General features: G+C 53.0%; 2 protein-coding genes across 2 annotated transcripts; one reads left to right on the top strand and one right to left on the bottom strand.

Moving 5' to 3' along the window:
- Nucleotides 1-8,405, bottom strand: CHMP1A (charged multivesicular body protein 1A). Its single transcript, XM_055000884.1, has 7 exons — nt 8,323-8,405; nt 5,428-5,447; nt 4,750-4,827; nt 3,801-3,947; nt 2,952-3,080; nt 1,993-2,180; nt 1-1,371 (listed from the first exon to the last, which is right to left on the bottom strand). The coding sequence occupies exons 1-7, from the start codon at nt 8,327-8,329 to the stop codon at nt 1,350-1,352; spliced, it is 591 nt and encodes a 196-aa protein (XP_054856859.1). The 5' UTR covers nt 8,330-8,405; the 3' UTR covers nt 1-1,349.
- Nucleotides 8,406-15,672: 7,267 nt separating this feature from the next.
- Nucleotides 15,673-21,767, top strand: CDK10 (cyclin dependent kinase 10). Its single transcript, XM_055000469.1, has 13 exons — nt 15,673-15,780; nt 16,537-16,609; nt 17,295-17,366; nt 17,460-17,562; nt 17,838-17,919; nt 18,386-18,453; nt 18,626-18,678; nt 18,787-18,856; nt 19,718-19,777; nt 19,969-20,092; nt 20,282-20,421; nt 20,921-20,973; nt 21,084-21,767. Exons 1-13 carry the CDS (start codon nt 15,688-15,690, stop codon nt 21,182-21,184), a joined length of 1,092 nt encoding a protein of 363 aa, XP_054856444.1. The 5' UTR covers nt 15,673-15,687; the 3' UTR covers nt 21,185-21,767.
- The last annotated feature ends 753 nt before the right edge of the window (nt 21,768-22,520 follow it).

A 22,520-nucleotide genomic window follows, 5' to 3' on the forward strand; every position in this document is an offset into this window, starting at 1 on the left:
TGATTTCCAGAGAGTATTTATTTAAAACAACATCCAGGAATTGACAGTACTCAGTTTAATTTAAAAAAAAAAAGAGGTAAAGGCAAACAGAACACTTTCCCCAAGAGATGGAGAACATGCCACTCCATTCACTGACAAGATATACGATGCATGCCCCCCTCCTTTAAACCAGGAAGGGTGGGGGGAGGATTTGGAAAGGCCCAAGGCCCTTAGGAAACTAGGGAGGGGGAGCAAAGACAGCCTCATTTCGGACTCCAGCAACGGAGCAGACTGATGCATTCATCTCCTCCCCCCGCCACACACACACACACACACCTTGAGCCGCGCTCTGCAGGGCTGACCCCGAAGCAAGGAGATTCTCAGCCCCACTGCAGCAGAAAGGATCACAGCAGCTGTGTCCAGGATCAGCACCCAAAACCTGTCAAGCCCCGCTCTGTCCAGAGATCCCAAGTCTTCTCAGCATGGCAGGGGCTGCGCAGGATGAGACCGGCCTCTCCGCAAGCACAAGCCCCAGGAAAAGGGCCCAAACAGGCCTGCACTTGGGGGTTGCCCGTCTTGTAGGGAGGTGGACGTGGGACCCAGCTAGGCTGAAATGCCAGGCCGCAAGATGGGGGTGCGGGGGAGGGGAGGGCTGCAGCCATCCTGGGGGAAGGCATAGAGGCTTCATGTACATGGGGGACGTGAGAGTGAATGAGCATCATTTGCCAAGGTCACTTAACGGTGGTGTGTAAATCCAAGGCAGGGAACGGAGCTGCTGGGAAAGGGGGCTCTGGGGCCGCCTCCCTTTCCCTTCGCAGGGCACATCTCACCCAAGGACAAGGGGCCTGACCCCACAAGCCTCTGGTGGGAGCAACAGAAGGGGGGACGCTGTGCCACGCCTGCTCCTGCACATGCAGGCAACAGTGCGGGTCAGCATTCTGTTCCTTTTCAGAATGCAAACTGGCTCATTCTCACAAGGGCCACGCTTGGATTCGTTTACAAGGGTTCCGTGATCCGATTCCTCTCCCACTCTCCAGACACAAGAATATAATGCAAAGCCAGAACTGAAAGGAGAGTCTCGGGGCGGGGTGGGGCGGGGCCCCAACCCAGCAAAGTTGCCTGCCTGCTACCAGCCCCCCAAGTCTACACGAGCTCCCGCAGAGGCCCTGCTGCCTCTGCTGCTTAAGAGAGAAACCGAGCCACCATCACCACCGGAGGAAGTGTTTAGTGTTGATCTCTCAACATGCCCACAGAGGGGGGACCAGTTCAAAAAGGAGGAGGGAACGGAAGGCTGGGGGTCTCCCACGAGGACCCCACCAATCATACACGGCCAAGGCAGAAGCAGCAGCAGTTCCCAGGGCGAAGGAGCGTTAATTCCGCAAGGCAGCCAACCTGCAAAGGAAGGAAATGAACACACTGGAGTGGGCAGCCACAGGACAGAGCAAACCAACCCATCAGCAGGTTGAAGTATCTGCCCTAGGAGGAAAAAGGGCATCACAGAGGTAAGAATAAAGAGAGAGAGAGAGGAATCTGGCCATAAAACTTGGGGACCAGCCCAGCCATCAAGCAGCCTCAGGCTTTGGAGTATGCCCAGCCCCGATTTCTCTTCCCGTTCTGAGATGCGGTGCCCTCTGAGGACAGGTGTCCATGACAGATACAAGGTGGCTCTGCCTGCGCACGGCTGCCAGGAGAAGGCATGTGTCAGATTTCACCCCTCCAGTACAGAAGCATCCTGCCACCCCTCCAAGGAGGTTGTGCCTGGCTCTCCTCACAACAATCCTGTGAGGGAGTTTATGCTGAAACCATGTGATTGGCCCAAAGTCACCCAGCAAGCTTTATGGCAGAGTGGGGATTCAAACCCAGGTCTCTCACATGCCAGCCCTGCACTCAAACCATCCCACTACAGTGGCTCTCTCAGGAGCTGGGCCATGTCCCACATCACAGCAGCGGGTCTCTGTGGGCCAAAATGTCCCCTTTGTGGGTAGACTGCTGACATTTGGGGAGAGGAGGTACCTTCGCGAGAGCTGATCCTCCTGGGAACGCACAGAGCTCTCCCCCACTGCCGAGGCGCCCTCGGGCAGCTGGTTCAACTGATCCATAACCTCCAGGCCGTTCTCCTCCGCGATCTGCACTATCAGGCTGTCCACTTGCTCTTGGGGTGTGGTCAGCGTTGTGGCTGAGCTCATGGAGTCCTCCATCACCTGCGAGGGAAGCAAGGCAAAGGCTGACAAGATGCAGCCGATCTCCATCCCCAGGAAAAGGCCCATCAGGCAATGCTTTCCCAGAAGGCAGCAGCAGAAAGGTGTCATTGTACCCGGCTCGAGGGTGGAGATGACACCCTTCCCTTTCTCCAAGGCACGTGCACAAGGAGAAGGAAGAAGGTGCCTGCATGCAGGAGGAAAGCCAGCTAATAAACCAGGCCAAAATGGGCAGGCCACGATCAAAGTGGCCTTTCGACACACAGCAGGTGAGCAGGGCCACTCGCCTATATGTTTCAGGCCCTCTGAACAACAAAGCCAGCAGATTGTGGGATTCTTTCTACAGTGCCATCCGTGCCCACGGCCTCTCAAAAGTCTGGTATGTTTATTGGCAGAGGATGGGGTGGGCTTACAGCCGAAAAACTGAGACAAAGGAGGTAACCAAGTGGGGAAGGAAGGAATCAGTAGGGAGAGGATGCATTCACCCCCATGCTGACATTCATCCGGGGGGGGGGGAGGACTAAGGGACTTTGGGGAAGACACCATGGAAAAAGTGGCTTGCCAGGAAAACCAGACTGCCGGTATCAGAGCAAGTGGGGTGATGGTGTGAGAAGAAGGTGCCATTTAGGGAAAAGTTAGGCGCATCGCTGCTGGCAGGGGGATATTTGAGTCTTGCTTCACAGCAGTCAGGGCTGCTGTTCACCGGGGCCAGCACAGCCCAGCCCAGCCCAGCCATCCACCCCCCACCCCACCCCACCATCAAGTGTGGCTTACCGAAGTGTGAACGTCCAGATTCTGCACCTGCTGCTCAAATTTGTCCATCACTGCTGAGACCTTCTGCAGGTCCATGGAGCTGAGCGCTTTGTCCAAGGCCTTGGTCACCTGGGCCATGTTTTTCGTCACCTGCAGCACAGAATTGCAAAAGGTACTTTGGGCAACAGAAGCAAGCAGTTCCTCCCTGCAGAGCTGGACCTGGCACACAAAGTGGACTTAGGCAGTATGCCCACAGGAGTGGCCCTGCAGGCTAGGGGGAGGCTAGAAACAAAGAAAAAATCTAACTAAGAGACGAGAGCTATGGAGATGCAGGAGCCACTCACAGGCACCCTTTGGGCCTCCCAGGCTAGAGTTGTCCCATCGTGCCCAATCCTGGAAGTCCAGAGGGAGGGGAGATTCAAGAGCCACAAGCCAAAAACACAGCAGCCGGGGGGAGCAAGAGGAACAGCTTATGGGTCTTGATGCAGCCTGCAAGCCAATTACTGAGGAATCAGCTTAAGCCACTCAAAACAGAGGCCTCTGACATTCACACTCCCAACTTGTCTTTTTGCCACATTGCTAAGGGGGACAAACAGGGAGGGATGGTCATCATACTTGGCCATTACCCTGGAAGGGGGGGTCTGTAAGTGACCTTAGAGCACAAGGACCAAATTCAGGGGCACAGCACATGTTTACAACTGTGCCCAAGGTCATGAGCTCAACCTTCTGGAGAGCCATTAGTCATCCAAGTAGAGCAAGATGGGGCACTGGCCTGATTCTACACAGGGCAACTCCTTACAGCCTATCAATGCAAGAAGGAGATGACAGAAGGCACGGGAGGGCTGCAGCTGTCAGAAGAGATCTCCTTACCCCTTTCATGGTCACTGCGGTCTGGACCTTGGAGGCCACGGCATCTACTCGGGAAGCCATGCGGAGCCAGTTGACACCTTCGTTCTTCTTCCGGATGGCATTCTCTGCGTAGACACGGGCACATTCCACGTTCTTCTGCTGAAGGGCCTGGAGCACACCGAGGCAAAGAAGGTCAGGATAAACCCCCTCGTGCAAGTCAGAGAAGCCTTCCAGCTGCCTACCTGAATTCCCTATGCATCCTCTGCAAACACAGCTCAGCAGTCTGGGCCAGAACCAGTAGCCCACCCTGAGATTGTGAGAGGGCAGATGCTATCATTGCAACATCTGGAGGGGCTAAGACTGGGCAGTTTAAAAATCCACACATCCACCATTCCTGGACATGAATTGTAGACATTACAAACTGTGGCCTGGGACCCTTTTGAGAATCATAAAAACATGTCCTAGCCCTCACAGCACAGCAGACAGCCTGCAACGAGGGCTTAAAAATCACAAGGAGGCCTTCCGGAGGCAATCCTCATTATCCGGGGCCAGGAGTTCTGTGTGTGCCCCATCTTCCTGCTGCCGCCTTCCACGTGGCAATGAGAAGTGTGAAAGGTGTAACAGCCTACACGATGCAGACAGAACAGAAGCAGGAGGCTGACACTGCAGCCAACAGGGTGCAGGCTGGGCTGGGCTGCCCAGGGTGAGGCTGGGCTGCTTTCGGAATGCAGTTGCTCAAGGGACAGGCCTTGGAAGGGGACTGGATATGGGAAGGGGAGACCCAAGGGATGCCAGAGAGAGCAGGCAGAAAGGAAATGCAGCACATTTTAGGTGCAAAGGACTAGAAGCTTGACATAAACACAAGAAGAAATGGTGAGGAAGGGCAGAGGTTCACGGAAAGCAGAATCCCCAAAGCTTCCCAGGACAGCCCCCGGCAGCAGCTCTCCTCCCCAGCCTCGGGTGCTGTCACCTTCTTGACTTTGGCTTGCTCGGCCTTGGAGTCCTTCTCTGCTTTCTTGGCAAGCTTCTCCAACTGCTTGGCTGTGAACTGGAGATAAGCAGGTGATGAGAACCTGCCTGCAGAAGAGCCTCCCTTCCCACAACCACCAGAGACTCGAGTCTGCACCAGCCCAGGCACAAAGGGCGCAGCATCCCATTACCAAGTCAGAGGCCACACCCAACTACAGCCGTTAACAGGATTCAGGTGGGCACAGCCCACCAGTTGCTAACCAGAGGCAGAAGGGGCCGCTGCTTTCTTGCCCAAGGGCTGAGAATCCCAAGCAATGCTCCATATGCCCTGGAGACCGCACAGGCAAACCACGATGCGGTTAGGATGTCCTGTAGATCCATTACCAATTACCGGGGGCGGGGAGAGGAGGGGCTTGCCTACCACGAGTAGCTGCGCAGTGGAAAGCTGCTCAAGCTCAACAAAACCTTCAGACCCTCACGGTGGCCCCAACCCCGGACTCTGCTAGCAGAGGCCCCACTGCAGCCAGCAGCCCATCAAGCCCAACATAGGCAGGCAGGGCTCCTTCGCCCCAAAGCAAGAGGCCCCCTCTGCTTTCTGAGGCTTCTGCGGAGCATCTCAGCATTCAGGCCTAGCAGGAAACCAGAGAGGGAGGGCGCGCTTCATCCAGCCTGCACTCACCTTTAACTGGAAGAGCGTGTCTGTGAAGAGAAAAAAGAAGACAGTTGGAAGATAGCTGGGGCCAGGAGGGGGCTCAGTGTTTTAATCCTTTCTGCCTCAGAGAAATACAACATGTGTGCCTTTCGGAAACCATTTCTACAAATCTGGAAAAGTCCCACACCCCACAACAGCTGAGTGTAGAACTCAATGCTAAAATGCAGGACTGTGGAACACATCCAGGCCTACAGAGAAAGCAAACTCCTGAAAACATCGTATTACATGAGAGCAGTCAGAATATTTTTCCAGTCCTGCAATTTCAGAAGAGCAGCGGCAGCATGCCAGAGGCTACCTTTTTGTGCCTGCCATGCACCAAGGAAGAGAGTATGGTGTACTGGTTAGGGCTGGGAAGACCCCAGGTTCCAATCCTCCCTCTCCCATGAAGCCAGTCACTCCCCCCTCAGCCTAACCTTCCTCACAGGGCAGATGTGAGAATAAAATGGATGAGAGGCCACCATATTAGCTGCCCTGAGCTCCCTGGAGAAACTACAAAATAAAAATGTGAATACTGCATCAACCTACAACCACCACCTTCTCAAGCAACAAGCTACAGGCACGGAGTCAAGCTGCAAGAGACAAGTCCACCTGATTCCAAAATACCACCACACTTTCCCCCTCCAGAAATCAAACACCCAAGTCAGAGCTTTGTTTCTTAGTACAGTCAAAGGACAGCCTCTGACCTGAGAACCCTGCCCTGCCTTCCAAGTGGCTGCCGCACAGATAAGAGCTCCAGGTGGCGTCACCTGCCTGGCATGCAGAAACAGGAAGTGGTGCACCAGGACAGCGGGGGTGGGGGGAGGAGCACTTCTAAAGATTCTGAATCCAGCCATGCTTACCCTTCCCTTCCTCCAAGGAGCTGAGGCCAGTGTACGTAGCTCTCCCTCCTTTCTATTTTGTCCTTATAACAATTCTGTGAGGTAGGTTAGGCTGACAGACTGGCCAAGGTGACCAAGTGAGTGGGGATTTGAACCCAGGTTTCCTGGCTCCTTGTCCAGTGCTTTAACCTCTACACCACACTGTCTCTCAACATGCAGGCTGTGTGACCCCGAAAGTGATCTCCTGGAAGGAATTATTCATCTAGTAACAGACCCATTTGCAGTGGAGCTGGTCACAAGAATATTGTGAGACTCCCTGCTCCAGGCAGGATCTTCCATGCAGAAATGACAAATCCAGCCCAGACAGCTGGCTACAGACAGAGGGCAGGGGTGAAGACGGGGCATCCTGTCAAAGGCCTTAGCACTGCTAATTTCTCCTAGGATGTCAAGGCCAAACCTGACCCATTTTGCCACATGGGTTCTAGAAACCATTGACCAGGGTCATCAGGCAGGGTCGTGCCAGCAGCCCCCACCAAGTACCCCACATCACCTGGAAATCAGCAGGAGGCTAGCAGGGTGCAGCAGAAAGGATACTGTTAGAATCAGCCAATCTGGGTATCAGAAAGCATCTACTCTCTGCTGGGACTGGTAACAACATTCCAGGACCCGTTAGGTTAATGAGACAGGGGACAGGGAAGAGCCTTGGAGACTCAACACAACAATTAATTAGACTTGGGACATGAGCAAAATTCTCACACCAAGCCACTCCAAAATGAGCAAGTGCACACAATTCACTGCTTCTTTTCTAGCAGCTGCAGGACGAAAGCAACCCCAAACCCCCACTGGAACACTGTCCATGCAAGAGAAGAGGGTAAAATTCCTACTGATCTGTCACATCCTTGTCTCACCCTTCTCCAAAGATTCTCCCTTCTTCTATTTACCATGACAACACCCCGAGGTAGATTAGGATGTGAGAGTGACAGAGAGATCGATCCAAAGTCACCAGCAGGCTTCAGGGCCTAGTGGAGATCTGAACCCAGGATTTTTCAGTCCTAATCTGACCCAATGCCACACTTGCTACACCAGTTCCTGGGCTGAAGCAGTCTGCCCATTTGTTGCCAGCTGCTTGAACTAGGAAGGCACCTGTGCCAAATGATTCACAGGTGACGCTTCACTTCCCAATGAAAAATAACCTCCTCCTTTTAAATTCTTCATAATGTTCATTAATATGGAAGACAACAGCATCCCTCAGACATGTTAAACCACATTGAGAAAAGCAGTATTTCATTCAAAGAACTACTTCACAATACATGTTATGTATTTACTTATTTTTTCTATTTTGCCTGCCAAGCATGTGCCTGAAAAACAGTGGAGCCTGGCTGAACAGAGATGCTAGTGGCAGAGAGGAGGGCCTGCAGACCCACACAGGGCACCTCACACACCCTGAGCCCAGACAGGGCGCCCCTGTGGGGGCCAGTCACATCCACTCAACAGGGATGTCAATTCATCTCCTGGAGATTTGGGGGTGGCACCTGGGAAGGCCGGGGTCTGGGAAGAGAAGGGTGCTCAATGGGGAGGTGATGTCAAGGAGCTCACTCCACAAAGCTGCCATTTTCTCCAGGGGAACCGATCTCTGTCCCCTGGAGATCAGCAGTAACTGCAGGAGCGCTCCCTAGAGTTGCCAGCTCTAGGCTGGGAAATTCCTAGAGATTTTTGGGATGGAGCCTGAAGAGGGTGGGGTTTGGGGAGGGGATGGACCTCAGCAGGATACAGTGCCAGAATCCAGCCTCCAAAGCAGCCATTTTCTCCAGGGGAACTGATCTCTATTGGCTGGAGATAAATTGTAATTCCGGGAGATCTCCAGCCACCACCTGGAGGCTGACAACCCTATAAAAGGCCCCACCTGGAGGTTGGGAACCCAGTCCATTTCCCTCTCCAGGACCCCCCGCCCCCGCTGGTTTCATATCCCCAATTCTCCCTTCAAAGCCCCCCGCCCCACCCACACTCCGCCCCACGTAACATCAGGCCCCTCCCGGCCCCTCACCGTCCATTCTGGCTGGCGTCGCGGCTTGCTTCCCTGCCCAGGACTTCCGGGTTCCCTTTCAAGTCATTTCCGGGTCGTCCCTCTCTCCCATGGGACGCATGCGTAGAACAGAGAACAGGAAGCTTGAGGAAAAGGTGACAGTCACGTGGCCGAGCCAGGAAGGCCTCCATCGCTCGGGCCTTGGGCGGTTGCTACAGCAACAGAGAAACCGAAAAGGGGCTTGTCAGAGGTCAAGGGCGGGGCGCCGTTGAGTGGTACCGAGAGGAGACGGCCGGAAGGCGCATGCGCCCATCTCGAAACTATTGTGTAGCCAAGTGGGTTGCCAACTCCTAGTTGGGCAATTCCTGGAGATTTTGGGGTGGAACCCAGAGAGCGCAGCATTTGGGGAGGGACCTCAGTGGGGTGCAGTGCCATAGAGCCCACCCTCCAAAACAACCATCTTCTCCCGGGAACTGATCTCCGTGGCCTGGAGAGCCGCTGGAATTCCGGGTGATCTCCAGGCCCCACCTGGAGGTTGGCAATAGCAATAAGGCCGGAGTCCCTCCCACAGCACCTTAAACACTGAGCGGATTTAGTCCCGCATGAGATTCCCTGGGTCAGATCCCCCCTCAGCAGATGCATGATGCACTCCTGCGCTAGTCAGACACGTTGATCCTGATAACTGCAAACAACAGCAAGGCCGGGAGGATGGTAGAAAGAGAGGCCAGCTGAAAACAAGGCCCAGCCCGAAGAGTCATTCGGCCAATCAAGTGTGTTAAGGTGCTGCTGAACTTCGTCTTTGTTTTGTGCTTACAGGCAAACACAGCTGCCCATCTGGAATAGTCGATCCCATCAATGATCAGAACAAAACAAAAGCCATATTAAAGGCAGGGAACCCAAAGACACATAGGTCGCAGATAAAACGACTATCTCCACATTCCATTTTCCTCCCACCCTCCTTCCTCCAAGAAGCCCAAGGGAGCCTCCAAGGGACTCCTGCCCTCACAACAACCCTGTGGGGACGCCTGCAAGAAGCAAGTGGTGCAAGGCACAGCAGCACATTGCCCTAGAAGTGAAGCACCTCATTTTGGAACGTTCCCTATGCCAAGAGCTCCCAGCTAGTAGAAAGCCAGAACAGACGGCAAAGAGAGGGACCGCCAGTCTTCTAATGACAGGGAGCTTTTTATGACAGGGAGCTTTTTATCCACCATTTGGCAGTCTGGAAAGAACGTCTATGGAAGCCAGAGAGTCAGTCCATTGTCTTGTTCTGTGCCTTGCAGCCCTCAGCTGTAGTGTCCCCCCAGTCTCCCAACATCCAAGCTGTCCTAATGAGAGTTCCAAAAAATTCAGGATACTTTTAAAGAACACTCTTTAGAGCCAGGACGGTGGAAAGCATGTTGCCTTTGGCTCTGAGAAATCTCCAAAAATTGCCAGCTGTGAAGTTCATGGGGGGCCCTCAAGTTTCTCTCAGTCCAATCTAGTTTATGAGATGGTTGGGAGGATGTAAATACTATGTTTAAAAACTCAACAAATTTGCAATAAAATAAGTCAAATATAACCCACCCTGAGCCCCTTGGATGGCAGAGGGAAGAGAATATCATAATTCTGCAGCTGCAGGCTGAAATGTACCAAACAGAAACTGAGACAAGAATAAATAGACAAGAGAAATCTAACCTGTGCTTTCCGACAACTTCCAGGAGGAAAGCTCAGGATCAGTATGTAGTGCTAATACTGTTCAGCTTTCCATTTTCTGGTCTTATAGAGCTGGAGGAAAAGAAATAGAAATAGCGGTGGCATGACATGTCCGAATCTGGGGATCCCCTGCACTTATAATGACCTGAAATAAAACTTACTGGCTGCTGGGCTCATTTTCTTTTGTCCCGTTCTTCCCTGTTCAAATTAATTCTGTGGGAAGGAGCCCCGTGACTTTGACATGGACCCAGGGCAGTCCAGCACACACACACCCCAAAAAACCCGCTCTGGCCTTTCATCATTGAGAGTCCACAGACTCTCCCGAAGGAGGAAGAGAAGAGAGGGTGCCCAGGGTCTTCCTTGAGCTGAAGCCCCTCCTTGGGCAGTAGCATGTGGTGTGCAGCTTCTTTGATGATGATGCCGCTGGTTGCTGCTGAGTCACAAAAGGACTCAGGCAGTGCAACATGGATGTAGCAGTGCCAATGTAAGGGGGCCCAGGACTGTTGGCTCATCTATGGGGCGGTCTCACAGCAAACATGAAGATGGGACAGGAGGTAAAGCATTCTCATTCCTCTTAACACAGTGATACTGTGGAAGGATAAAGCTGGCGTGAGCAGAATGAGGTCAGGCCAGGAGGGGCTCAAAATGGCCAAGGCCTTTTAGTTTGGTGGTAATTGGCTTCTGCTCCAAGCATGCTAACTCTGAAGAAGTGTCCCTGCAGTCAGGAGGCTTGGGTTGGCGCTCTAAAGCATGCTTACTGAAGGAGAGTGATTTCTTGGGAAACATGCTGCAAACCAGGATAGCAGAGATGCAGCTTGGGGGGGGGGGCTCAAACACAGGTCAGCTCTACCCTCCCCCCCATCTTGTGTTCCCCAACTGGCTCATGAGAGGCTGAGAGAAAAGACAAGTCTCCAACTTCTGTGGACTTGGGGCTTTTTCTAAACTATCTTGCACCTAATATTATACTGAGAGTCAGTTTTGGGGTAGTGCTCACCGTCACCATTTGTACTACTCAGGGGGCTTTCAGACAGCAGGCGTTTCAAGCATCAAGTCCCCCCAAATCAGACCTAGACATCACAAATAATACAACAGAAGGGAAACCTGCATGGAGACAGTGTACCACTGCAGACTGCAGGAGCAGGCCTATCAGAATAAATGTTCTGCCATACCAAAAAAAAAGCCTGCCTATAGAAAAACCGAGTTATTTTGCCTGGTGCCTAGTTTTCTACATGGAAGGGTTTTCTAAAATGGTGCAGTGCTCTATCATGCAACCCCCCACATGCATTCTGAAGAGGTCCAGCCCAAACACAGGCTGATCACAACACCATCTCTTTGTGGGAACGAAGCCTCAGTGTGCCTGGTGCCCACAGTCTGCATTAGGACGCAGCCAATCCTCATGCCAGTCGCTAGGAATTGCTGTGCCAAATGAACACACCACAGACACAGACCCAATCAAGGCGACCAGGGGCCTCAGTGCTCCTGCCATTTCCTTTCCCCACTTTCCAGTTGGTGCTACAATCATTGTGAGACGGTACCCTCTAGAAACACCATGGTTGTCACCCTCTGTCGTCACTCTCCCCAGTTCTGCCAAATCTCTCCATTGCATAAGCCCTCTAAGAGGGATGGTGTTTCTTCTATATCCTGAAGGGCACCTGAAATGTGCCATTAAACTACATAAAATAAAAAATTAAGTCTGCAACTACAAAGAGCCCAAAGCAAACGCTTAAAAGCCAGCCTAGAAATTAATTACTATTAGGTCTTTTGAAAAGGATGGAGAAAAGCTCCATAAACAACTAAATGCTCCCATCCCCCACCATGTGCCACCTCTGATGTTGTGGTCACGCAACAAGAAAGGTCTTGGGGAGGGGGGGCCGCTTCCTAAAGGCAACTAGCTAGCTCCTTTTGGATGCTACTTTAGAGAAACCCTTGGTCTGCTACAGCAGAGCTCTTCTTTTCCAACTGGCTGCTGGTCCTCGGCGAAGGTCGTTGCAGTAGCGTAGCAGAACAAAGGGAGAGGAAGGAATTCTTGCTTAATGTTGCCCCTTCTTTCATTTTCTTCTCTGTGCATGTCCATACAGGCATAGATACTGGCAAGATTAAAGATCCCAAGCAACCGTTCAAACAGGAGCAGAACGCACACACGCACCAGGGCATCACCCAGCCCTCGACATCGAGGCCAGCGAAGAAGTCACTGCCACATTCTAGTCCTTTAGAAGGTATGTCACGATGTTCTCAGTGCTCTGCACACAAAAGAGACTTGTTGCAAGGGGTGGCGGCGGCTCCACGATGAAGCATCTGCTCGGTATGCAGAAGGTCCTTCGTTCAGTCTGCTGCATCTCCAGTCTGAAGAGCTGCTGCAACTCTGAGTAGACAATATTTAGCTTTATGAACCAGTGGAAAGCAGCTTTGTGTGTTCGTATAAACTCATGCCACAAAAACGGATGTGATCTATTTACTTGCATTTCTAGAACCCCCGCCCCGCCCCCCCGCCCAAGCTTGTCTGAAGAAGTACATCTTCCGCCAGTCTGAGCCGATGGAAGATCTCTCCCCTCCCTAATGATTCCTCCCTCCCATTACAGATCACAAGTAAAACCCACCTTGGCTGGCAAATTGCGGTCTTTTCTAATTCTTGTCAGTAAGTGTATTTTGGTGGTGCAGCATTTAACAGCTGCTCTAAAGATTATCGTGCAGTTGATGAAAATAGCATTTGAGGTGTGAGTAATGTCAAGAAGAGACTGTATGCCAGGCTTCCCCACCTCACCACTGCCGATCTGGCCACCTGGATCCATGCTATGGTAACATCACAGCTTGACTACTGCAATGCACTATACATAGGTCTCCTGTCTAAGTCAACTAGGAGACCCCTGTTGGTGCAGAACGCTGCAGCTCCGTTATGATTGGGACTGAGCAGGAGCATAAATATTACTCTCATTCTGGCTGTTACCATGCTCAGTTCAAGGTACTGGCTCTCACATACAAAGGTCTTCACAGCCTTGGTCCAGTATAACTATGGGACCGCCTCTGTACCTATAGTCCCTCATAGCAGCTTCGCTCATCTGAACAGGGTCTCCTACAGGTGCCACCTGGGTGAAATCAACAGCTGCCCATACACGTGCATTCTCTGTGGCAGCCCCTGCCCTATGGAACCATCTGCTTGAGCAGTTCAGGAAAGCTCCTGTTCTCATGGTTTTCCACAAACAATGCAAAACTGAATTATTCAAGAGGACTTTTTACTCAGATAAGAGGGCTGTATTGTAGGGAGCACCTGCTGAAGACCCTGTTCAGATGAGTGAAGCTGCCATGGTGGAAGGAATTCCTTATGATTGTTATTGTTACTAACAATCCTGTTCAATGGGTGCAGAAGGCTGGCAGGGAGACTGAGCTCTTAATCAAGAAGCCCTAGCTGTGAATCTCACCTCTGCTACAAACTCATTGGTGGTTTCAGGTGAGCCACTTTTCCTCTGCCTCAGTCTCCTCACCTCACTACAACATGAGGATAATAATACATATTCTTTGTAAAGACTACCAAAAAATCATGTATGTAAACTGCTCTGAACATTCGGTAATGCTGTACGAATGTGGGAAGTTTCTTTATACCAAATAGTCAATTGATGACCCAGACCCAGATTTAAAAGATCCATTCAGAGGGCCAGCGGCACCTACAACGTCTACAAATCCAGGCACGTCAAGCTCCCCCTTTGAGTTTCACCAAAAAAGTTCCAAAAGCAGATACAGGAAGCCGTTGCTGTCTGCTGCTGTTGAGAACAAGTGGAGCAGCTTCCAGGCCTCTCGTGTGGGACTGAGAAGGAAGATGTTTGTTCTCTTGCGAAGGAAGGCTTCATAGCCAGCTTCAGCAGCGTCATGTGTCCTTTTAACAAGTAAGCACATGGCGCATGTCAGGACTGTTAGTGGCAGTTTTTGATTCTTGTTCCCCTTGGCAGATGAACATTTCTGTTTCTCCCTTTCTTTCAGTACCTGCTGATAAACTTGGAAAGAAGAAAAGGACTGTTCCTAAAATAGTTGTCAGTGCACCCTCTGATGAACAGCTGACAACCACCATTGGTGACGAACTGCCTGAGACTAGAACCATCCGGGATACGGAAGACTATGGCCCATACACTGTGCACTCAAGACCCAGCACGATAGATGCGTATAAGTCCAACCATCAGTGAGTGAGCACACTAGTGCTGGCCATGCTGGCCATGGTGATGGGCGCCACTGAGGAAAGCGCAGTCCTCGACTCCTCAGTAAATGGGAATCCATCCCAATGAATCCTTTCCTGGAGTAACTTGTCCCCACCACCACTGCTCCACATGGCGGTGGAGGAAGAGGAGGGGGCGCAGCTTAGCCAGATGTAAATGCAGGAACAGGATATTAACTTCTAAATAAATATGTTTAGTAAATGCTTTATGATTCCTAGTCTGTAACAAACCAGTACTTTCACAGATGCAGTCATAGTGTTGGGGAGGCAGGGGGCATTTTTGAGGCATAAGGCCCAATCCAGCATGTGCACAACCACATTCAGGTGCCTGCCTAAAAATTTCAAATCACGTATCAAAATCTTGCTTTGGGGAAGAAGCAAATGGATTCCTGGAAAATCATCAACAGGTGCCACTTTTAGGATCACTGTCCTTGAGAAATCTTTACCTAGCTTTGAGATCCAGCTTGGTATAGTAGCTAAGAGTGCCAGACTAGGATCTAGGAGACCCAGGTTCCAATCCCTGCTCTGCCATCAAGGTTTGCTGGATGAACGTGGGCCAATGACACACACTGACAGCCTAACCTACCTCACAGGGTTGTTGTGAGCATAAAAAGGAGGCGAGGGGAACTATGTAAGCCATTTTAGGTCCCTGTTGGGGAGACAGGAAAGGTACAAATGAAGCAAATTAAATATGTATAGCGTAAAGGCCAATCCGATCCTGTGGGGACTGGACCTTGTCAAATCCCCTAGGACGGTCTCTTCTTCACTCTTCATGTATATTTCAGAAACCTTTTTATTAGGGGGGAGGGGAGTTCTGTGTGACTATACCATCAGGGAGGTGGGCCAACAAGTGCATCGCACAGGGAGCTCGCCCATGGATGCCCGTGGGAATCCAGATCTTCAGGGCTGTAACTGGGCTTCCTTTGAGCCCATGTTTTTTGCTGGGCACTGCATGGAGGTAGAGACACCTCTGCCGCCGGAAGGCAGCCCCCACCCTCTGGGATGTGCCACTGTCTATTGGGGTCTCAGCTTTCGATTGCAATGTGGCTCCAGGTGCTAGGGCTGCCAACATCCAGGTGAAGCCTGGAGATGTTCCAGAATTGCAACAGATCCCCAGGGTGCAGAAATAATTTCTTCTGGAGAAAATGGCTGCTTTGAAGGGCGTACATTATATCCCACTGCATCACATCCCCTTCCCCAAATCTCCAGGAATTTCCCAACCCAGTTAGCAACCCTCATGCTGCCTTATACCCCACCCCACCCCACCCCCTCCCTTGAGCTGCAAGGTTGCCTTCGCCCGCCCGCCGCCCGCCGCCCGCCCGCACTTCCCCCAGGCTAGCACGGCTTCATTTTGGGGGCACAGGCCGCGCATAGCAACCGTTGCTAACGGCTTTCAAGGGCGAAGCGCTGCAGTGCGCATGTGCAGCAGCTTTGGGGCATGCGCAGAGAGTATGTGAGCTCTGGTAGGCCGACCGGTTTCTTGGGCGGGCGTCATGGCGGAGGCGGCCTCTGCCGACCCGGAGTCGGAGACTCTGAGGCTGAAGCGTCTCCGCGGCGGCTTCTTCACGGTGCCTCCGGAGCACAGGGTGAGGGGGGACTACAGCTCCCAGAAGCCTCCGTGCGAGGGCGTTGCTTCTCCCCTCCTGCCGGGGCTGCTTCGTGACGGGAGGGGGTGTGGGGAAGTAGCGCGCATGCGCAAAGTCCGGTGCTGTTTCTTCGGCGGAGTTCTGCAGGGTCTTCTGCGTGTGTGCGCCCATGTGCAAATGTCCCTCATGCACACGCTACGGAGGCCGCTGAAGACGGCTCTCTTAGCCCTCCTGGCACCAATGAGGGTTCAAGAAGCATGGAAAGGCGGTGCAGGAAAACGCCGCAGAGGCCCCTGCAGTGACCCAGGCCAGGCCAGGCCTCTCGGGCTGGCATCTTCCATGGGTGAACTAGACGCCCTTCTGAAGCTTTCATTCCATGTAGACGCAAACCCTATTCACATTACCGTGAATGCACGTGCATCCTGCCTGTACGTGTATACATCTTAATAACGAGACAGCATGTGTTCACTTTGCAGTTGAAACCAGGGACTAGTCCTTGGACGAATATGTAGCTTGTATCACACGTTCAGCTGGACGTGTGCTGTTTGTTGCATGAGAATTACTTGATGCACATTTTTTTTTTAAAAAAGTGTATACCCTGCAGATGGCACATGTGTTCGCTCTAACCTGTGATCAGGGCTAGACTCTTCATAAAGCGTGTCTCCCAGTTAGGGCTGTGGCTTGCATGTCGTTAATGCCCTGGACCTGCAGCTGCATCTTCAAAGCGCAGGGTCTATGACACATCTCTCCTTTCAGCTGGGAAGATGCCGGAGCGTGAAGGAGTTTGAGAAGCTCAATCGGATCGGAGAAGGGACCTACGGCATTGTGTGTGAGTGCTGTTTGCACTGTATAGCACAGCACCTGGCGCCTGTGCTGCATATTACCACAGGGGAAGTCAGAGCAGTGGCTTGGCAGACTGGGCATTGGCCTTCCCAGTCCACGTCTCTTCTCTTGAGAATGAGACTGCAGTTATCCTGCTAGTCAGACCACTGATGGGATTTGACTGCTTGGACTTGCAACACACATTGTGAGAACTATAAATCCAGTTTATTTGGAAGCCTCTAGAAAAACTATGGGAAACAAAAAGGGTTTGCATGAATAAGGTTTTCCTCTGAGGTTTAGCATTGTGGCATTTCTGAGAAAGCCATCTCTGTGAGAGTCCTGGCAGTCAGAAACTGAGTCGTGCTGTTGGCCTCTCTGTCTCAGCACCTCTCAGGCAGAGGAAAGTCCAGCATCTGCTGCTTGAACCCCTTTAATTGGAGAGGCCGAAAATTAAGCTTGGCACCTGCAAGCACAGCGGGTGCTGTGCCCCTGGGCCAAGATCTCTCACTGGGGCGCAAGGGAACCGAGCTCCCATTTTGCATGCTTGGACTGGACTCTGGGCTGAGCACGTGGCATTCCGTGTGCTGGCTTCTCATCAGGAGAAGCAGCTGGGCCAGCAAACTGCATGGAGACGGGGCAGGGGAGAGGCAGGTTTCCCCAGGGCCAGTCCTAGGATTGCACTGCCGTTTCAGACCGTGCTCGGGACACCCGGACGGACGAGATTGTAGCCCTGAAGAAAGTGCGGATGGACAAAGAGAAAGATGGTGAGTGGGAAGGGAAGACTGAGGTGTGTCCTTGACTGGGTGGAGGGGTGAGGGCTCCAGGGCTGAGGCTGAGGCCTACGCTTCTCCCTGCAGGAATCCCCATCAGCAGCCTGCGGGAGATCACCCTTCTGCTGAAGCTGCAGCACCCCAACATTGTGGAGCTGAAGGAGGTGGTCGTGGGGAATCATCTTGAGAGGTACTCAGGTTGCATTTCTCTTGACCAAGCCTGTCTGTTATGTCCCTGATGACCCTTTTGCTTCTTGGAGGGGTTGGCTAGGCTGCAGGATTGATGGTGTGGAGCCATGTGTGGGAGGCTGTGGGTGCTGGCAGGGGAGGTAGGCCAAAGTGGCTTGCCAGGGGTTGCTGGTTCCAAAACAGGGCCTGGGCAGGGGGCCTGCTTCATGCGCTCCCTTGGGCAGCTCTCTGGTCTCCTGCAGTAACCAGAACGGAGCGCTTGTCATTCTCCCACAGCATTTTCCTGGTGATGGGCTACTGTGAGCAGGACCTTGCCAGCCTCCTGGAGAACATGCAGGTTCCCTTCTCAGAAGCTCAGGTGGGGATGGGCTGAAGGGCAGCTGCTGGGGGGTGGGTGGGCAAGCAGCAGGCCATTTGGCTCATTGGGGTGATTGTCTTCGCCAGAAGGAAAGACCCTGTTTGACAGAGAGGCCCCCGAATGCCCCGCTGCCTGTTGGACGTGCCAAAGTGGAGCAAGGGGCCGGGAAGTGCTCTCTGGCTTAAGCAAGGGGCCAGCAGAAGGAACTGAGAATATTTGCAGGGAAGCCCAGATGGCTGAGTGCAGTCAGTCACCCTGGACCGCTTGCGGCAAGGGAAGGTCTTGCCAGGCTTGTCGTTCCTCTGTGCTGGATGGGTTGGGCCCACTGAGTTTCTGCAGATGGTCCCTGTCAGAGATGGTCATTTTAGTTCTGGCTGTTGGGCCACAGTGGCTGGAGCAGGGTGTGGGACATGCAGGACGGCTTTCCCCTTAGCAGTGCCCCAGTAATGTCTCCCTGCCTGTGCAGGTGAAGTGCATCATCCTCCAGGTTCTGAAGGGCCTTCAGTACCTGCACGACAACTTCATCATCCACAGGTGAGGAATGTGCAGGGACTCTGGGACCGGGCAGATGTGCTGCTTCTAGGCCCAGCTGTGGCCATCAGCCCCTGTGTGGAAGCTGGGAGATGGAGGGTCAGGCGGAGGAGGAGGAGGGGCTGCTGCTGCTGCTGCTGCTCCTCCTCACCTGAGCCTGGTTTTCCTCCGCCAGGGACCTGAAAGTCTCCAACTTGCTCATGACTGACAAAGGCTGTGTGAAGACAGGTGAGTCCCCTGCAGCGGCTGGCTCAGCACCCCCCTTAGTACACACACATGGCAGGCCGGGAAAGCTGCTGACCTGGCCTGTGACTCTCCTGTATTCCCTTTTTGCAGCGGATTTTGGGCTGGCTCGTGCGTACAGGGTGCCTCTGAAGCCGATGACTCCCAAAGTTGTCACGCTCTGGTGAGTAGTCGCTCCTGACCCAGCTTGATCATCCTGCCTCGTCACTGCAGGGCAGGTGGGAAGAAAGGGCTTCGCTTCTCCTTGAGAGGCTGTGGAGTAGTGAGGCCGTTGCTGCTCCTTCCCCAGCAGCTGGGCCAGAGGAACAACCTACTCACTTGAGCAATCTGCACAGGACCAGGACTCTTGCAGATGGGGGAAAGGAGGGGGCGTAGCTGACAGAGAAGCATTAAACATAAACGGCAGTGCCTATTTAGAAGAGAGGCGGGAGGGACACTCGAGACCAAAGCCTGGAATTGTGAAATGACAACTAGTTCAACGCTGGACATCCCTCGCCCCCAGGGGCAAGCACAGCAACAAAGGCGGGCATCGGAAGTACCCCTTGGCTGCTTCCTTCAGGGTCTGCAAGAAGCTCCTCTTGATCCCTGGGCCATCTGGGACCTCTCGGTGTAGAGGGAGCGTGATAAGAGGTTTCTGTGGAGAAGGACAATTTTGTTTTCCCATAATAATAGAACTTGGGGGGCAACCAGTGAAGTTGATGAGGGCGCAAAACAAGACCTTTTTACTCAGCCAGCAGTGAAATTGTGAAATTCACGGCCAGCGGATTTTGCAAGCACGGATGGTTTTAATGGGGCCGGATAGATTCCTGGAGGAGAGGGCCCCTCACTGGCTGCAAGCCATGGCGCAATCCAGGGACCGCCATGTTCCCAAGGCAGCAAACCTCCGAAGCAGAGCTAGGGGGCAAAACCAGCGGGCGGTGGTGCCCCCGCTGTGCGAAACGGGATGCTGGACTAGGCAGCCCCACTGCATTGGTCCGGCAGGGCTGTGACGGGCTCTTGACATGTCCTTTCTTGCATCTCGCAGGTACCGAGCCCCTGAGCTGCTGCTGGGAACAACAACACAGACTACAGCCATAGATATGTGGTGAGGGGGGAAGGTCTTTCTAGCCTGGGGATTGGGGCTGGTGCCAGGGGAGCGAAGAAGGAATTGGGGAAAATGCATTCTGGGCCTGCCTTTACCGCTCTGCAAGGGGCTCGGGCCAGACTCAGAAACTGGCTTCTCCCCGACCTGGATGGGGTGTGATCCTCTGCACTGATGCCAAATGTTGCTTGCAGGGCAGTGGGTTGCATCCTGGCAGAGCTGCTGGCCCATAAGCCCCTGCTGCCTGGGAGCTCAGAGATCCAGCAGATAGACATGATTGTGCAGCTCTTGGGCACGCCAAATGAGACCATCTGGCCGGTGAGTGCTTTCCTTGCTTGATCCCATGTGTGGGATTGCCCCCACTTCAGCCCCCCCCCCCCCCATGGCACCTGAGCCACCATTTTACTGCATAGCTGCTTAACTGCAGTCCGGGCAAAAATCACGCCCACTGCATTTGACTCTCACCCTCTGCTCAAGGCAAATGCTTTGCCGCCTCCTCCCCTCCAGGGCTTCTCCAAGCTGCCCCTGGTGAGCCAGTACACCCTACGTAAGCAGCCCTACAACAACCTGAAGCACAAGTTCCCCTGGCTGTCGGAAGCTGGGCTTCGCCTCCTCAATTTCCTCTTCATGTATGATCCCAAGAAAAGGTAACTGGAGACCCAGGGGGTAGACACGGGGGCTCATCCTCCTGTGACCCGTCGGCTTTGGGAAGTCTAAATCCAGTTCTGAGAGTTCTACCTCCAGAATGGTAGCATAGACTTCCAAAAGCAGGAATAATTGAGCAGAGAAGCTAAAATGGCCCAGGGAAGACGGATTCCCACACCACAGAATGGGAGATTTTCAGAGACAAAGGAGGATTTTTCCACTCAATGTGGAGTTCATCTGAAGTGCCGTTGCTTAGCTGTCTCCCACTGCTGCTGCCGATTGCCAGCCAAGGTCAGTGGGCCAGATCCAGCCTGCAATGAGTGACTCCACCACCCTGTCGGCCAATGTTCTTTTGTACCACCCAGGTCACCAATTTGGCACGAGCAAATTTTGGGCAGGGGGAGGGGAAATGGCAGACTTCTTTCCAGGGAACGGCTTTCCTAAAACAGAACTGTCGGGCCGAGACAGTTGGCCCTTCACTGCCCCGTCTTTTCTCCCCAGGGCAACGGCCGGTGACTGCCTGGAGAGCTCCTACTTCAAAGAAAAGCCTCTGCGTGAGTCTCCTTGGGCAGAGCGGGGGAGGGGGAGGGAGGGAGGCACTGTACTTTGGCTGGGCTCCTTCTCCCCCAGGCAGTCCCTGATCCAGTCTCCTCTCTTTTTCCAGCCTGCGAGCCGGAGCTCATGCCAACTTTCCCGCACCATCGCAACAAGCGGGCTGCCCCTAGCGCTGGCACAGAGTGCCCAGGCAAACGCAGCCGGCCCTGAACCTATTTGCGGCCCGTGAGGACAGGAGTGGTGTGTACTTGTGCATGCAGGGCAAAATTTGCCTCTGAAAGAGCTCCAGAGCGTTTCATGGTAGAGGAGGAGCCTGGAGAGGAGGGTTCTTGTCCCTGTCACAGGCTTCTTGAGTGGCTGAGAGTTTCTTGGAATAGAGAGAAGGTGAGCTTGCTGAATGCCAACCAGTGTTGTGTTGCTGGGTGCCTCTGGAAGCTCGCCAGTGGGGTGTGATGGTGCCAGCTGGCCCCTTCATGCTTGCCCCAGCGTTTGACACACGGGCACATTCAGGCCCTCAGCGTGTCACCCGTCTCCACGATGATCCTTCTCTGCTAGCCATCAGCAAGTCTTAGGACAGTCTGTTCTGTACATCACTTTGCCCCATGGAAGGCCTCCTGAGGATATCCAGAACTCTGTCTTAGAGAGCAGGCCAGGTGGGGGGCAGGATTTGTGCACCAGGCACAGCAGCATTGGCCGCTGGGCAAGGAGATGCAGCTGCTGAGCAGCAACCATTACGCCACAAATTTGTCTAAAACCTGTCAGCAGACCTTGTGGCAAGAGATATAAATTATGCGTTGCATGAAACACGTTCTTGTGTGTGTTCTAAATGTAATGCCCGTCAGTCTTGTGGGTGACCCCAAGTCCATGTGTTATGGGACAAGACGATGTTCTTTTTATGGACTCTCCCCCATGCCGTTTTTAAAACCTCCATCATGTTCCCTTGGTCTCCTTTTTTCTAAACTGAAATGCCCCCCAAAATCTTCAGTCTTTCCATTGGGAAAGGGCTTTAGAGTCCTTGATCGGCTTACGTGCTCTTTTGTGTGTGTGTGGGGGGGGGGGGGGGCGGGGTGTTGCTGTTCCAGTTCTACAATATCCTTTCCAAGAAAGGGCGAATGAATTATATGTACTTATTCCAAAAGCAGCCACACCGTATTATCTATACAAAGGGCATCACTCTACTGGCTGTTTCAGAATACGATTTGCCCTTTTCAATCAAGTCAAAATATTTACTGAGCTGTCCACGACCACCTCAAAATCTCTTTCCCTCAGCATATACTTGAAGTTAGTGCTTTTTGCCCCAAGGTGTATCACTTGACACAGGCTTACACTGCCATGATGTTACTTACTTGCTCAGGCTTCTTCCTTCACGTGCTACTTTCCACCAGTTTGCCCAGAACTTCCATTAGGCTAAGTTGCCTGTAAGCCCCCCTGGATCTGTTTTTTAAAAATCAGGAAAGGTGGTTTCCCCTCTGGTGAGGTTGGTCACCAGTGGCAACTTAACAGGTTCCTTCAGAACACCGGGGAAGGGGATATCCCATCCTCCCCC

The sequence above is a fragment of the Eublepharis macularius genome, chromosome 16 (genome assembly GCF_028583425.1).
Source record: "Eublepharis macularius isolate TG4126 chromosome 16, MPM_Emac_v1.0, whole genome shotgun sequence".
In the NCBI taxonomy this organism is placed as follows: Eukaryota; Metazoa; Chordata; class Lepidosauria; order Squamata; family Eublepharidae; genus Eublepharis; species Eublepharis macularius.